The following is a 16,302-nucleotide window of genomic DNA, read 5'->3' on the forward strand; positions in this document are numbered from 1 at the left end:
TTACTGACATGAATATAAGCTGACAGAATTTAGAAATGTATTTATTAGGTTAACAAGACTAATATGATTTTTTTTTTAAATATTGTCTTCAGCTTGAAATAGGAAATACTTTGTATATTATCCTGTACTGTGCTTTTAAGTAGCTACACAGTACATTGCAATTTGTACAAAAAGAATTATATTTTCCTCTAATGTATTTGAAGTGAAAGCTCCGAAAGCTTTAATAGGCTGTTGCACTGAATTAATGCATCCTGCTAACTTGTAAGAACGTGTTTAACAGGTGAAGTTTTCCTAAGGCTCAGTATTCTAATTAGGTAGTTTGCTGAACCCACCATGTATGTGCACTTTGGCACACAATCATGTTTGTTTATTTTAATTGTAATGAAACTGTGAGACCTGATTATGGTGTATCTTAGGCGGGGTATACATGGGATGTTTCCTCTCCATTTGGCAGCATTAAGTGGATTTTCAGACTGCTGCAGAAAACTCCTCTCATCAGGTAGGATACTCTTTAAAAATCTTATGGCTACTTTGTACTTGATGTTGTTTTTCCATAGAGTAGCCTTTAATTAAGTCTTAATTTAGTAATACATAAAAATCTTCATAGTTTACTAGTAGCCTGGGGTCAGTGCTTGTTTTTTTAATGGACAGTCGACAGTTAAAGTAAATGCAAACTTCTGTAGAAGTATTTTTAAAAAAAAAAAAACCAACAAAACCAAACATCCAACTTGAAATAATGTGTCTGTAACTTTTTAAATGTTGTGTTTGTGCTTTTTAAGTCGGCTGTAGAGGTGGGATGACTGGTTCAGACCATAATGCAACTTCAAGGGGAAAGACGAATGTTCTCTTAAATGACTTCATCAAGCATCCTGCATTTCTGTGTTGTCTTCAGCTTAGTATAGATCAGTCTATTCCTATCTGTTCCTATGGTGGGCACTTAATCATAGAATCATAGAATGGTTTGGGTTGGAAGGTACCTCAAAGATCATCTAGTTCCAACCCCCCTGCTGCGGGCAGGGACACCCTCCACTACACCACGTTGCCCAAAGCCCCATCCAACCTGGCCTTAAACACTTCCAGGGATGGGGCATCCACAACCTTTCTGGGCAACCTGTTCCAGTGCCTCACCACTCTAACAGTAAAGAATTTCTTTCTAACGTCTAATCTAAATCGACCTTCCTTCAGCTTAAACCCATTACCCCTTGTCCTATCACGACAATTTAATAGCTCTGAAGACTCTGGACTGCTACATTAAGAAACTGTTGCATTGGTGGTTTACTGTTAATTGAATGCAACCTGAACTGTGCTTTGCTTTCCTTGTTTGATTCCTCCTCTAAGTTGGGGAGGGCTGTAAGGTTATTACTTCCTTTATCATCCAGAGTCTGCTCTGGTGTGAATTCTGAGCTCTTTGAACCATTACAATTCTGAGAAGGTACCTTTGTCTGAAGGATTGTGGAAGCTTCAGGAACAGAAGAATAAACGAAATTATTCTACATTAATCTGAAGGCACTTCATGTTTTTTGAAGAGAGAAAAGTGCAGGGCAGAGAGTTGGGGAGAGGAAGGGTAAGAAGTTGCTTCCCCAGGTTTATATTGCCTGCTAGGGAAGCCTGGAAGAACTAAAGGAGTATAACTAAAGCTACCACCAGTAAGGCTTTTTATTTCGCTGTCCTGTCATGGACAAGTTTGCAAGGAAAGAACTGTCCTGTAGTTAACTATATTTCAATTGGATGCGTTCAAAATGAGGCATAGTCTGGCTCTTTCTCCTTTCTGCACATGGTGCTGCGCTGGCTGTGCGCTTACCTGAGATTCAGTACGGCAAAGGAATACCCGCAGAAAACTTGCAAGTGGTGTCTGTGACTTTTACACGAGTTGAGCAAACTTGGATGTAAATCTAGCCTGGAGCAGATAAGGACTTTAAAGAGTATGTTCAGCCTTCAGACAGGAAGGACTAGATAGTGCTAACAGCTTATTAGTATGTGCTTTTGGTGTGGGGATTGGTATCTGCGGACTATGTGCCCTTTTTGGTTTTGTGAGGAAGAGTCTCATTTATGTAAATTTAAGACTCTCTTAAATTCAGTAATATTCATGTTCAGACCTTAAAAAAAAAAAAAATCATCAATCTGCTTTGTCCCAGTACTGAATGACATTTAAGTAGTGGTGTTAGACAAGCAACCTAGGGATGTGAAAAGGCATCGAAGACTACTTCTCAAATCAGATTGGTTAACTATCTTAAAATGTTTCCTGTATATTAGTGCCTATTGAAATGGGAGGAGAACGTAGTGGCGCACATAAAACCCATGTATTGGAGGATGTGGTGTAGGAAAACAGTCTTGAATAGTAGTACTCTTGAATAACACATCCTGTGTTGTTCAGCATTTATCATTGTTGAACAATTCTTAAAAAGGAAAAGAAAAAAATTGCATTCCCAGGCAAAAGTACCAAAACTGGAGAGATAATGAATAAGCAAGACTCTTAGGAGAATGTAGTAGTTTTCTCAAACAAAAAAAGTAGCTTTGAAACCTGATTTAAATAGCAATCTTCATGTCAAAATAATATGGTTAGATGTGGAATTGCACAGTTAACATTTGTGATCTGAAATTTGAAGTTCCATAATTCACACAGTTTTGGGAAGAGAAAACTACAATGTTCTCTGAAGGGCTCCTCTGTAAGTAATTGCTATTTACAGCCTTTGCTCCAGCTTAACAAAGTTCTTTCTCTGGTACTAAAGAGCTAAACTGAAGGATGAAATGTAAGTAGCTTCTGGATTTAGTAATGCTGACATCCCCCCCTTTATTTAAAAAAAAATAAAAAATCTGCATAACACCGATAAATTCTAGCATATTCTTAAATTTTCCTATTACCTTCATGTATTTATATTCAATATTAGATTGCACAGAAATATTAGCAGGCAAGTAGGATAAGAAAGAATATAGCCTCTTGCATCAGTGTAGCTAATTGTCTTTTACCTTATCCCTTTCAGTTTTGCTTGAATGCCTGTTTTTCAAAATATTACAATGACTAGCAAGGATGTGTTTCAAATGAAGTGAATTTTCAGTGCTTAAGTGCTTTTTTGCAAGTAGCTGTTAAATTAGCTTAGCAAGCATTTCTCTCTCATCTTGTAGATGAGAGCAGTTTTGTGAAAGGTGGTGTTACATGATGATTTTACAAAATACTTGATTTGTAGGTTTTGACATTGACACACCAGATGACTTTGGCAGGACTTGTCTTCATGCAGCTGCAGCTGGAGGGTATGTAAAAAAGCATTCATGCTTTCATATGTAGTGTTCTTTTTTCAATTGCTGATCATTCCTGTTCTTTTTTTATTATTATTATTTCCTCTTTGCGCTTTTCCTGCCCTCTCCCTTTTGGAATTTATATAAACATGAAAATAATTTCAAGATGGATTCTATCTCAAACAATAAAAATAAATTAAATATTCAGCTCAATAAGTAATTATTGGAGTACAGTGTCCAAGTATCATCAGCCTTACCTTAGGTTTATGCTTGGGGATGAGCTGAATTTTATTCTAGATTTCCATGGATGATGATATAATTTTTAGAATTTACAGCATTCAAAGATGGCATGCCCAGCTAAGATCACTGTAGGACATGAGGTGGAGAACAGCAACTTTGGGAAATATGTTTTTACCAAATCCATAAACAAAAGATCAATCTAACTAAATTAAAAACCATAATTAAATTCCAGAGTTTAGGTGGATGAAGTAGTCAGAACTACTTGCTCATCACTTGAGTTATGATCCATATTGATTATTGTTATTGTATTGTAGGTTTTCTATAGCAGCTACTCAAAATTGCCTGGAAGAATTGGGTAATAAATTTCATGATACACTTTGTGGGACAAAAGAACTCCATGATACTGATATTTTCATTTTTCTGTTTCAATGTTGTTTAAGTACTACTGTTAAGTAATCATTCTAAGTCAAAAGAATCCAAATCCATGTTGCAAATGATTAAGGTTAAAATGCTATCTTTTCATATAAAAACACATAATTTGTGACACATTCCCTCATTCATCTCCAGTTTAGGAAAGTTACTAAGATAGTGTTTAAACAATAAACAGTATTGTACATCTAGTATGATGATCATATTGTATTGAATAACACTAAAAAGTAAAATATTTGTGTTGCAACTTATATTTGGCCTTATAAAAGTACACATTAAAAACTTGCCTCTGTGCTGGAATTCTGGTAGCAAAAAGCATGTGGCATGCAGGTGTTATTGTTTGTTTGCTTTAAAGAACTGAAATTTCTATTAAATTAGGTTAATGTTTATGTGCTTTATGCATGCCATTTGATATCAATAAAATTTCTGTATATAGACTTGAAATAATTTATATTATTTCCTGATTTGGTCCTGCAATTATGACATCTATTTTACATACAAAAACATATTTATCAAAATTTTCATGTGATTGATCAGTTCCATTGAAAACCAAGTCTGAGATGTATATGTGTAGCAGTTCAGATATTTGCAGAGGCCAATATTAAGGAAATAAAATCTGCAATCACAAGTAATATTGCATTAATTTAATAGGAATTTGGAGTGCCTAAATCTGCTGCTAAATACTGGTGCAGACTTCAACAAAAAGGACAGATTTGGGAGGTAAGACATCCTAGACTTGTATAGGATTGTAAAGGGCTGTTAAAAGTATTACGGAAGTAGCATATTGCTATGTGGGCAAGTCTGTGTGTTACAGTTTAAATGGTTTTTTAAGATACAATGTCTCTAAGAAGCTGTGCTTCAGCACATGTTATCAAGAGTTACAAACATATTTTGTTTATTGTGTTTTGCTAAGTAGGTGCTTAGCCTTGTTTTTAAAGACTGAGTTCCATGTTCAGCTGTAATTTTATGTGCCATGAATCTAATGAGTTTAAATTGCCCTCATCCAAGGACATTAGTGATGTTTTCCAAATAATGTGTTAGTCAAACCTATAAATCTGTTGTTATTTCTAAGCTTTTTTATCAAAAAATCCTTTATTTTATTATAACGGCTTCACTGTTTTCCTTTCATTGTATCCTTCCCATTCTCCTTCCTTATTCATGCTTTGAACTGTCTTGGAATCACATTTCTATTTTTAGTATAGGATGATTTCAGTTTAGATGGCATGATCAGCATGATGAGTGTAAAATCTCACATACATCATGGAAAATAAGATTTTCCAGGATGAGAACAGCAGGAGTAAGACTTGAGGAGAATGTTATGGATCCAAAGTTGCATTTTGCTTTAAATTCCACTTCCATTCTTTCCTGAGAAAGAAACAACTATCTGTCACGACTTGTGTCATTGAAAGTTGTTTTGGTTTGTTTTTGGTTTTTTTTTTCAAGGTTTGGTTTGTTTGGTTTTTTTTTTTAACGTGTGCATCATATAGAAAATAACAGGAGAGGGAAAAGATTAAAATAGTTCAAAATTGGAAAAAGCAATTTCAGAGGAGAGGGAAGAGGTAGGATGCTTTAAAGTGCCTAACTGTCTCCTCAAAATTGAGGTATTTATAGTAGCAATCTCTTTTTAAAAATAGAAACTGGAATTCTGTGTCATCTTTTGAAATTTTATCCAAACTGTTTTATTTAGAGAATTGTTTATGTATTTGGTGTTGGAATAAGTTTCCTCTGAGATTCTACATCAGTACTAATATTTCACGGTTTTGTTATAAGAAGATAAGGTATATTTTTAAAAGTTTTCTTTAACAATACCTTTGGTATGTTAGTATAGTTAAAAATAAATAATGCTTGTCTCAGAAAAAATTCTGATCTGTTTGTTGAAAACATCTACTTGTTAATTGTTGGAATTTTCTTTTTACCTTGTTTAGTTGCTATGTAGTTCTTAAATTTGTCCATGTTTTTCCATGTGGCTTGAAATTACTTAACTAAAAATAATATTTCTAATGTAAACTTGATTTTCCTCTATATATTTGCACAAGAAAATTCATATAAAGCTTCCCTTAAGACAAAGTTTGTGCATATTTTGGCTTGCAAACAGATCCCCTAGATACTGCTCTGCATTATTAAATGGTCCTGTTTTTTAATACTGTAATGATGCAGTCTTCATCATAAATACTTGTTAAAAAAAACATAAGAAGGATTGAAGTTTCATTTTATTTTGCTTTTTCTGTCTCTCTAATATTATTTTGCTGTTATTTACCATTGTACTTTTTATTTAAATGTGTACTAAAGAACTCCACTCCATTATGCTGCTGCCAATTGTAATTATCAGTGCCTGTTTGCCCTTGTGGGGTCTGGAGCTAGTGTGAACGACCTTGATGAGAGGGGTTGTACACCTCTGCACTATGCAGCTGCATCAGACACAGATGGAAAGTAAGTGGCATGCTTTGTACTAAAGCCTTTCTCCTTAGAAACATTTGAGCTGTGAATTTCGTGTATGTTCTGCCTTCAGATTTGCCAAATGCATTTTTTTAAAGCTTAAACTTGACAGTGGGCTGTTCATTGTATATAAAATATTTTATCTAACAAGCATTTCTGAGAAAAATGAACAACAGTAAAATGTATTGCAATTTTTTTGTTATGCCCTACAATGCAGATGTCCTAATTCCGCAATTCATTGGGAATAGTTTTAAATCCCACCTGCTGGGTAGTGGTTGAGTAAATATCGTTTGTGGGGATTGTTATGACAGTTGGGACCAGTAGGGTCATTTTGCTTTAAAATCAAATTCTAATGAAGGATGGTGTGTTTTATGGAGGGTTCATGATTTTGCCCAAAAATCTGTGTAGTTAGACAGAAATACACTGTAAAACTAAACTGTGAGTTACCATAGGCCTACCTCAGGATAGAAATGAACTCGACATTTAAATATAAGATGCTTTATCCATTTGATGTTTGATTAAACTATTCTTGTTTGGCATTACAACTCTATCTCTTGTTAGTGTAAAATTCTGTGAAGTAGTTACGCTTCTATTAATGAAACGCATCCAGAAACTTTCATAAATCCATAAATGTCTCTTGCGTGTGTTTCTTTTGTAACTAATGTTTACATTTCACATAGTTATTAATGACTTCAATGCTTATATAGATAGCACAAAATTGATGAGGTTCCTTAAGTTCCAGACACTGTATATATTGAGGAGACTTGCAAAGAGTACCACTTGCATGTACACAGGTCAAAACAAGCTGGTGTGCAGCATCACACTTCAAATGCATACAGTGACACCTTCACTAGAAAAGTGCTGCTTAGTGCGGGATCATCTTGTTTTAATGCAGCACCTTTTTAAAAGGTGAGGTAGCAGTAGGAACAAGGTGGCATATAACTTCCAGATAGGGTTTTGAAGGATAAATAAAGAATACTTTCATGGCCATTTAACTAATAGTTAAAGTACATGCCTTTTTTTATGTAAAGCCAAATTTCAAAACAAGATTGTCTGCTGCTTTTTAGATATACTTTCGATTCCTGCTGGAGTTTGCTGAGATAATTTTACTTTAATTGCCCTCTTACAAGTTGAGCTAGGATTAATTTTAGCTTCACGGTTGCTCTGAAAACCTCCAAACTATAATGGTTCTTAGATGACATCGTTTTGCCATCTGTCTTATAAAAGGCAGAAGCAAGAATGATGATGGCAATACTGCAGAGCTTTGGGAGATAACTCAAAGCATCATCTCTGGAACCCACGCGATACTGCCCTTCTGATTAACAGTTGGCTCTTTGGAAGACAGGCTGCAAAGCAGAATGGCCTAAGGAGAAGCTTTTTATATTAATGCAGCAAGATGATTAGTAACAGCTGGAAAACCAGCACTGCTCAGCTCATATTCAAAATAGGAATGAAGCTAAAAAATGATTACTGACTTGGAATATAAAGCCCAGGAAAAAAAAAGTCAGGAAATGATCTATACAGACATTCTAAAGATATTTATGTGCATTTTTATAGGCTTTCTTCAGACATCTTTAAAGACAGATTTTAGGGACAAGGGTGTTTTTGTTGAAAATTATTTTCCTGTTTATTCCTGTTTGGAAATGTTTCTTTCATATCTTTAACAAATGATTCTGATCCGGAACAAATACCACTAAGCCTCATTTTGACAAGATTAGAGGGAGAAATATGATTGCAGAATGAGATCAACTAAGCAGCATCTTAGGGGAGAAAAAACCATGCTCTTGCTATGTTAGAATTATTAAATAGACAGTACATCAATAAATAAATGGGAAATATATTTAACTTATCTGGGCCTTCAGAAAGTTTGATTATTCTCCTTTTAAAGAGGCCTGTTGAGGGCAGTTAAGTATGCAAAAGATGCAAAGTTAATCTCTTTCTAGGATGAGAAGAAACAGCAAAAATAATTGCCTGGTTTGCATTGGAAAGACTGGGTACTCAAGGATTTTTTTGTAGACTTTGCTTCCTGTGGTGTATTTAGTGTATTGTGGGTTTTGTAAGCCCACAAAATATAGAAAGTACACAAGTATAGAAATTTAGATAGTCAGGGCCAGTGATGTTTACTAATGAGCCATGAATGTTAATACAAAATCATTGATTAAAACTAACAAAGGGAGTTAGATGATTGGACAAATAAAATGTAGAGGCAGTAATTCTCACTTGATGGGACAAAGTGACTTGTCTTTGGATTCTCAGAAGTCTCATCCTCTTTCAACTCAAATAAAAGCATGCAAGCATGGTTGCCATTAGTGAAATCCAGGCCTCTGTTTACTGGGCAAACAAAACCTGAATTAGTCGGTTAAAAACATAAATGTGCTATACAGGTAGCTTTTTATTAGATATGTTGAACTTGTTATAAAGTTAGTTACATCTCATGTTACATATATTATTCTTTAAAAATGGAGAAATTTTACCTCTTTACCTACCTATTTTTTCTTCTTTATGCTGGACATAAAATGGTGAGAGTGCACCTTGGTATCATTCTTGTTCTTCTCAACTTTGTAATGAGACAGAGTACTTTGTAATTAGACACTTCCTTGTCCCTAGTGTTTCCTGCAGCTTGTTGCCCCTTTCATCTTCACTCACCTGGTTTCTTACTTTCAACTTTTGTCTGGGATGGAAGAGCAAAGGTCAGATCTTCAGGAAATAGCTGGTTTTGCACATGAGGCTATCGGGCCCTTGACCCAATCCAGCTGTCTTACTCATGTTGAAATGTGTTTCCGTTTCATCACAGCTGGTACTGGATCTTGTTCAGCTGATGAACTTGCACTGTTCCATCTGCTGACTCCAGGCCCGCCCTTGAAAGAACTTCCAAAGAGTTCTGATGTTGCAGGGTCGTGCTGTCTTCCCTCAGGAGGTGGCTGCTTTTGTAGGATTTCTGCCTCTATTTCTCCAAGGTTTGAATGTTCTCCAGGGTTTTGAATCATCAAATTTCTACTCTTAACAATATTGATCAGAGGTCATGTTTAGGATTCCTGCCTCTCAAATCTAAACCTGCCATACCCTACTGTAAGTTTTTCACATGATACCACAGCATAGCAATATCATACAACTACCTATCAAACAATTTCCCATGAGATAAATGGGAACTAAACCCCTCATATTGTCAGTGTATCCAATCAGCCTGTCACTACTGATAATGGTAATCCATGAGACCTCTAGATAAACTGTGCTAAGGAAGAAAGATTCCAAGCTGGATTTGACAAGATAATATACTTTTTGGCTTCACATGCATTTTATTTAACTGATAAAGGAGAAACATTTCATAATCCCGGAGAGAAGAAGGGATAGTGGCCTGTTGTACGCTTCAGAAAAACAAATGTCTTCACCAGCAAGTTCAAGGTCATGAGCGTGACTTTGCAAAATGTTGCTGAAATGATAGACAACATAAAATTATGAATAACTGGGGTTATTGGTTGGAATCAGTTAGTGTGCATGCATGGAGTTTCTTAAAACAGAAAAATAGGGAGAGGGCGCTGACTGTAATGCCTTATTTTTCACCCTCCTGGCTGAGTGTCTGTGGTTGAAACTGCCAATCATGTTCTGCCTTATAACTTTGTATAATGAAAGTAAGGAATGGTAGGATATAAGTATGCCAACAACTAAGTCTGCTTACTATATAAATAAATCAATACATTAGTGTCTGGTAGTGGAAGCATATGTGTGTGTGCCTCTTGTATACGTACCATGAGGAACTCAGCTATTGGTTCTCCTCCTTCTGTATTAAGTACAGAAGAATGTACTGATACAGAAAAACCTACAAAAATAGAAATCATTTATATTAACAAAGGTAACTGCAATTGTATTAGCTAGGGGGAAAACAGCCATGAAATACTAGTTTTAACCAAGTCAGACAATTCAGAGGATGCAGGATGTCCTCAGCGAAGGATTATTTGAAATTTTGGAAGCTTTGTGATTGACCTTAACACTTGGTATAATGAGTTAGGTGTTCTGTAGTCCTCGCCAATATTGTACATTAAATCAGTGTTCCTGTGTTCTGTATTCTATTTTCCAAATGAATTGGAACAATTTATCACTCAGCGTAAAGTTGAACTTCAACATTTAGATATATGGTTGCATATGTCAATTTAAATAGGTGCCTGGAATACTTGCTAAGAAACGATGCCAATCCGGGGATCCGAGACAAACAAGGATACAATGCAGTTCATTATTCAGCTGCTTATGGTCATCGCTTATGTCTTGAATTGGTAAGAAAATGTATCATAGATGAAAGCTGTAACAGCTGCTCTTAGAGTGTGATGCAGAGGCCAGGGGATTCCTCTACCTTGGTCCTTCATCTGTCAGCTATGTCAGTAGTGGTTTTCAGCCCCTGTGAGGATAAATATTTAAGCACTTGGTACTCTTAAAATAGGGGCAAGGTGAGGAGCTAAGATGGTAGATACTGACTTGAAAAGATAATACATTCTGAGATGAAGAGACAACTGGTTGAGGATGTGGGATATTAGTTTTGTTTTGTTTCTTAACTTAACTTAAAAATACACTGCAACATTTTTTCCTGATGGCTGAAATAAAATAACCACAGGTTATCCCACTGAGAAGTGTTAAAATATTCACAAATGTCATCTGAAGGAACAAATTAAAATGTAGGGAAAACCCGTAAAGTAAGGGTGCCTTTTAAAATACTTCACATAGTTACAGTAACTAACAGCCATATAATAGAATTTTTGATAATAAAGCCTCAGGTAGTTTTTTTATTAATCCCTTTGCAAAATGTCTATGTTATTTGATATGCTAATTTTACCTTCTCTGTGTTATACAACTTAGTTATTTTTATACAAATTATACTTTTATATCCAGATATATTCAAACATGAATTCTGAATGTTTTTAATTGCAGATTGCAAGCGAAACGCCTCTAGATGTTGTAAGTGTGTATTATTTCTCACTGTTATAGTACTACTGTACAGCAAAAGGGAGCATGTAATTTTAAAAATGCTGCTTATTTTTACACTTATTCAACCATTTCTTCAATGCATAGATGTATTATTTAATTTCAATTGCAATTTAGATTTACTTGCAATTCCAAATTGTAAAACAGAAAATTATTTTTAAGTCTTTTTTTTATTTAAACATTCATATGACCATGTTATAAAAGTATGATCTGAACTTAGTGATCTGAATGTATTTGGTGTTCTTAAAAAATTTTTGAATGTTTTAATTCTACTAGTGTGCTAAATTAAATACGATCTTGAAAAAGACCCAGAATTAAAACTTTAGAACACATCTGAAAGTAATTAATAGAAATGTATACACATAGATATTTTAATCCTGTTTTATAACATTTGTGCCTTTCTGGGGGGGAGGGTCCATTTCTTCTCTTTGGGAAATGCTTTTCTGTTCTGAGAAATCAGTCCTGCCTTCTGGCTTTTCATATTGTTTTCTTGCTGACTTTTCACCTAATCTAAATGCCTACTTATTGTTTGTTGGGTTTTTTTCCTACTACAGCTGTTCTCACCTGTCCTTGTCTTGCCTTTGTATGCACTTACTTCATCTATATTATTTCATATGACTGCTTCAGGAAAAATAATAATTTTAGATTCGTTTCTGGTTTAATTATTGAATTGTGATGCAAAAGTAAACAACTGTGCTTGGGAGATGAATAGGGGGGTAGGCTTTCCAGTCATTGCAATTCAAACTCTTTAAAATGTTGAAGAGGATCTAGAATTCCTAAGGAAATTGTAATCTTCTATTATTCTTCCTTTATTTTTCAATCTGTGTATCCTGGAAACTGTAGCAGTGATTGCTGAATGTTTTTAAAGGTGAGGGCTTTTTGAACTCACTCTGACTTTCTCTTTCTGCTAAGCTAATGGAAACATCAGGTACTGACATGCTGAATGATTCGGACAACAGAGCACCTATAAGTCCACTGCATTTAGCTGTAAGTATTTCATTCTTCAGTAATGATAGTTCATCTAAGTGCAAACATATAGGTTTATTCATTCTGGATTTTTTTTTTTTTAAATAGGTCAACAACAACAAATGAAACACAGAAATACGTACATAATATTCCCAAATGAGCTATACAGGGCAATTTTTGCATTTCACTTGAGACTTGCTTCATGGAACAGCTTTCATTTGGAATCTTCTGATTAAGATTTATGTTACAATTTATACTAATAGACTCTTAGAAGACTTGTTCTATAAGTAATGACGACTTTTTTTATCGTCATCATTGTTTAGTATGAGAAATGTTTGACCTTAATACTTTAAGAAAGATTTGCACAAAGAGTAGTGCAGGAAAGGACCTGATGAAACTGTCTATACAAATATACTCAAAATACAGAGTAACCAGCTCAATGTGTAACTTTCATCTTTTCACTGGACTTCTAGCAATTGAAAAACTACAATGTACTTTCTGAAGATAGCCTAAGTCTCCTGCAGTACGTGTATATACATGGCCAAAGTAAAAAGTAATCTTCAATACTGGTAAATGACAGCAGTTAGAGGAGACTGTTCCTGGAAATAAGTTTTGTCTGGAGGCTGAGGTTATGTATCCATGAGTATACATTTAAAATTTATTATGGAAATTATAAAACCATAGTTGTAGATGTTTATTTTCATTACTTTGACACTCTGTCTTGGCACATACCTACAGACTATTCTCTATGCTATTTTTTTTATCCTTGTATATTCATTCTGATCTCTTAACTGTTTCATTCCCTAAGTCTCTACTATTTTACCAGTTATGTTAACTGTAGCTATTTGTACTGTATTCTTTTTGCTTACAAATTTTACTGACTTGTGCGTATGTTCCTAATTTGAAATAATCTGAGGGTGATGTAACTATAACACGAATACTGCATTTTTCATTGCTTTAAAATACAAATTGGAGACATACAATTTTCTAAAAGTATTTTCAGTTACTGACTGAAAGGATAAAATGGAAAAACCCCAGCAACCTTCTTGCTGAAATTGCAGGGTGGTTTTTTTTCAAATCAGTCATAGACATTGTAACTATTTACATGCTGCATCAGTACCTCTTCCACATGTTAAAATAAAAATACTATCCTCATAGTGTCATTTATGTAATCCTGGGAAAGAAAGGGAAAAATGTAAAGGACAGGAAAACTGAAGAATTTTCTTATTCTTGTAGGCCTATCATGGCCACCATCAAGCGCTGGAGGTGCTGGTACAGTCACTGCTGGACCTTGATGTGAGGAATAATAACGGAAGGACACCATTGGATCTTGCTGCCTTTAAGGGACACGTGGAATGTGTAGATGTGCTCATTAATCAGGGAGCATCAATCTTGGTGAAAGATTACGTTGTAAAGAGGACCCCAATACATGCTGCAGGTACGTGCTAACCGCTAACCTCTAAAATTTTGGCTTTTGAAGTGGATTGTCTTCGTGTTTAGAAGTCTCTATCACTTATGTTCTAAGAAATGATGTTTAGGAATAGACAATGACTTCTAAGATATATATGCTATGCTGAGAAAGGTATAACAAAGTAGTTGTGGGTAGAAACCAGTATTCACCCAATAAATCATTTCGGTTCAAGGCGTTCTGTTCCACGCTGCTCTCTGGAAGGGTGGATTGTCCTTGTCCATTCAGCTAGCCAGGCTAGCTATGCTGACAGGTGTCAATGATACGTTCTGTTTCTCTCCTCATCTTTCACGCAGCCCAAACTGTAGGCCCAAATTTAGATACGTGAATTGTGTTGCCTGTCTTGGCAGTAAAATACTTCTAAAAGTGATTGCAGTCTTGGAAAATTCTGTCAGTTTGAGAAGAGACATGAAAACTATACTTTGGGTTTTTTCCAAGGATTTAAATGACTCCCAAGTGTTTTCAAAATAACAGCAATCCTTTGCAATATTTTCTTGCTGCCTTTCCTAGAAAACTTCTATAAACCTACCTTTCTCAAAGTCTAGCATTCATATTCTTTTTTCCTCTCTTTGAAAATAGGCCTATTTAAATTGACGTTTATAGTTATGTTGTTACAGAAATGTTGCAGTAAAAAGAGCATTATGTACAAAACATCGTCATTCTAACTACTTAATTTGTTGTCCATGAGCACAAACTGTATTCTTCTATTTGATTTAGCTTCTCCTAACTTCTGATAGCATTTCTCTCCGCTAGAGAAGCATGAATTGTCACTGTTCTTATGTGGACTGAATACAGCAGCTGTACATCTGAAATAATTTCCCCTCCAACAAGCAATCATTTATCTTTCATGATTTGCATTTAAATATGATTTCTCCATATTTTGTTTCTTTTCTTTTTGCTTTTTGTTTAACTGCTTGGATAATTACTTCTATGCATTACATTTCCTTCCCCTCTTTCTAAATGTCATTTCAGTTATTTCATAACTATGCACGTGCTACACTCGCTAACAAAATCTGTGTATGATTAGCTAGGTATGTGTTTACCTGTGCCTTAAAACAAGCAAAAGTCATGCTAATTACTATATTTAATTATTCCTTCTTGTGGATGTTGTATAAGCATATATTCTAATTATAGTTAATGTATGCAACCCATTTATATGTAAAAACAAATACCTGTTGGCAATTGATAGTTGGAATCAATTACATTTAACACTATACAGTTGAGAATGAACACTAGAAAATTATTTCAGAAATCAAGCATATTTTTTGTTTTTAATTTAAGCTATAACAATAGTAAAGCCGTACAGTGTGTTCTCAAGCTAACGGGCTTTAGTCTGAGCAGGTTACCGTTCTGTTTGAGCTGTATACTCAAAGGCAATTGATGTAAAGCTTGTGTTTTTATGATGTTTTACAGCTACGAATGGTCACTCAGAATGTTTGCGGCTATTGATAGGAAATGCAGAACCACAGAATGCAGTGGACATTCAAGATGGAAATGGACAGTGAGTTTAAACGATACACATTCTGTTCTTCACGAGTTACTGCATTTTATAAAAGGAAAACCTAAATATTTTTAATTTATTAAATATTTTGATTTTATTACTTTAAAGGGAGATGATATTTGAACTAGGACAAATGAGACTCTTTTGCAATAAACATAATGTTGGCAGTGAAAAATGTTCTTGTTTAGCTGGGAGGAAACTAAAATGTGTCTTATTGCCCAGATGCTGAAAAGATGGATGGATGGATGGATGAACTTAATCAGGACTTCTGAATTAGGGGATATTAATTTATTTTCTTGAATCTAAAAAGCAAGTAAGAGTGACGTTCTCAGAGCGAAGGTAGTGCTAGGGAAGATCATTGATGATGTAAATTTTAACGTTGTTGTCCAGAAGGATAGTAGTAGTTACAGTTCAGCTAAGTACTAGTCTGTTAAATTTCCCTGTAGATTACACTTTGTTTCACTCTCTGCTTAGGACTCCCCTGATGTTGTCAGTTCTCAATGGGCACACCGACTGCGTTTATTCACTCCTTAACAAAGGAGCAAATGTAGATGCCAAAGATAAGTGGGGAAGGACAGCATTACATAGAGGGGTAAGAGAGCATTCCTTTTCTGTCCCTTCCAGTTTTATACATATTAATTTCAAATATAAACTTAGTACGTCGTGTTAATGAATTTCTCATTATTCTTATCTTGTCATTCTTAGTTTTTAATTGTCTTTCCAGTTGCTTTCAAAAGGCTAACTTTTACCTGTTTGCTGTGTACCCTCAGAATTCTTTTGGACTTCTAGAACCTCTTAATCTTGCTGTAAAGTGTTGACTGGAGAGGTCCCAGAATACAGCTTTTTGTTATGGGGTGGGGGTAGTGTTAATGGGAGGAAGAAAAGCATGATGCATGCCATATGCCAAATACTTTTTTTATAGTCTCTGCTAGATAAGACAATTGAATGAGCCCTAGAGATTAGCAGTTCACTCAGTGTTATTTCAAGAAATTATTCTGTCATCAATATGATAATACATTGCTATTTTTCCAACAGAATGACTGTTTCCAGGAATAAA

General features: G+C 34.9%; 1 protein-coding gene across 3 annotated transcripts in view; it reads left to right on the plus strand.

Moving 5' to 3' along the window:
* The window catches only part of ANKRD28 (ankyrin repeat domain 28), a 124,856-nt gene that overhangs the window by 95,636 nt on the left and 12,918 nt on the right, over positions 1 to 16,302 (plus strand). For all 3 annotated transcript variants that reach the window (XM_075745880.1, XM_075745881.1, XM_010309689.2), the window contains 10 exons: positions 417 to 499; positions 3,186 to 3,249; positions 4,555 to 4,623; positions 6,193 to 6,333; positions 10,496 to 10,607; positions 11,257 to 11,283; positions 12,223 to 12,297; positions 13,513 to 13,714; positions 15,158 to 15,245; positions 15,720 to 15,837. In XM_075745880.1, the coding sequence (XP_075601995.1) occupies positions 417 to 499; positions 3,186 to 3,249; positions 4,555 to 4,623; positions 6,193 to 6,333; positions 10,496 to 10,607; positions 11,257 to 11,283; positions 12,223 to 12,297; positions 13,513 to 13,714; positions 15,158 to 15,245; positions 15,720 to 15,837 (979 nt within the window). The remainder of the gene's footprint in view (positions 1 to 416; positions 500 to 3,185; positions 3,250 to 4,554; positions 4,624 to 6,192; positions 6,334 to 10,495; positions 10,608 to 11,256; positions 11,284 to 12,222; positions 12,298 to 13,512; positions 13,715 to 15,157; positions 15,246 to 15,719; positions 15,838 to 16,302) is intronic.

The sequence above is a fragment of the Balearica regulorum genome, chromosome 2, assembly GCF_011004875.1.
Source record: "Balearica regulorum gibbericeps isolate bBalReg1 chromosome 2, bBalReg1.pri, whole genome shotgun sequence".
NCBI classification, from domain to species: domain Eukaryota; kingdom Metazoa; phylum Chordata; class Aves; order Gruiformes; family Gruidae; genus Balearica; species Balearica regulorum.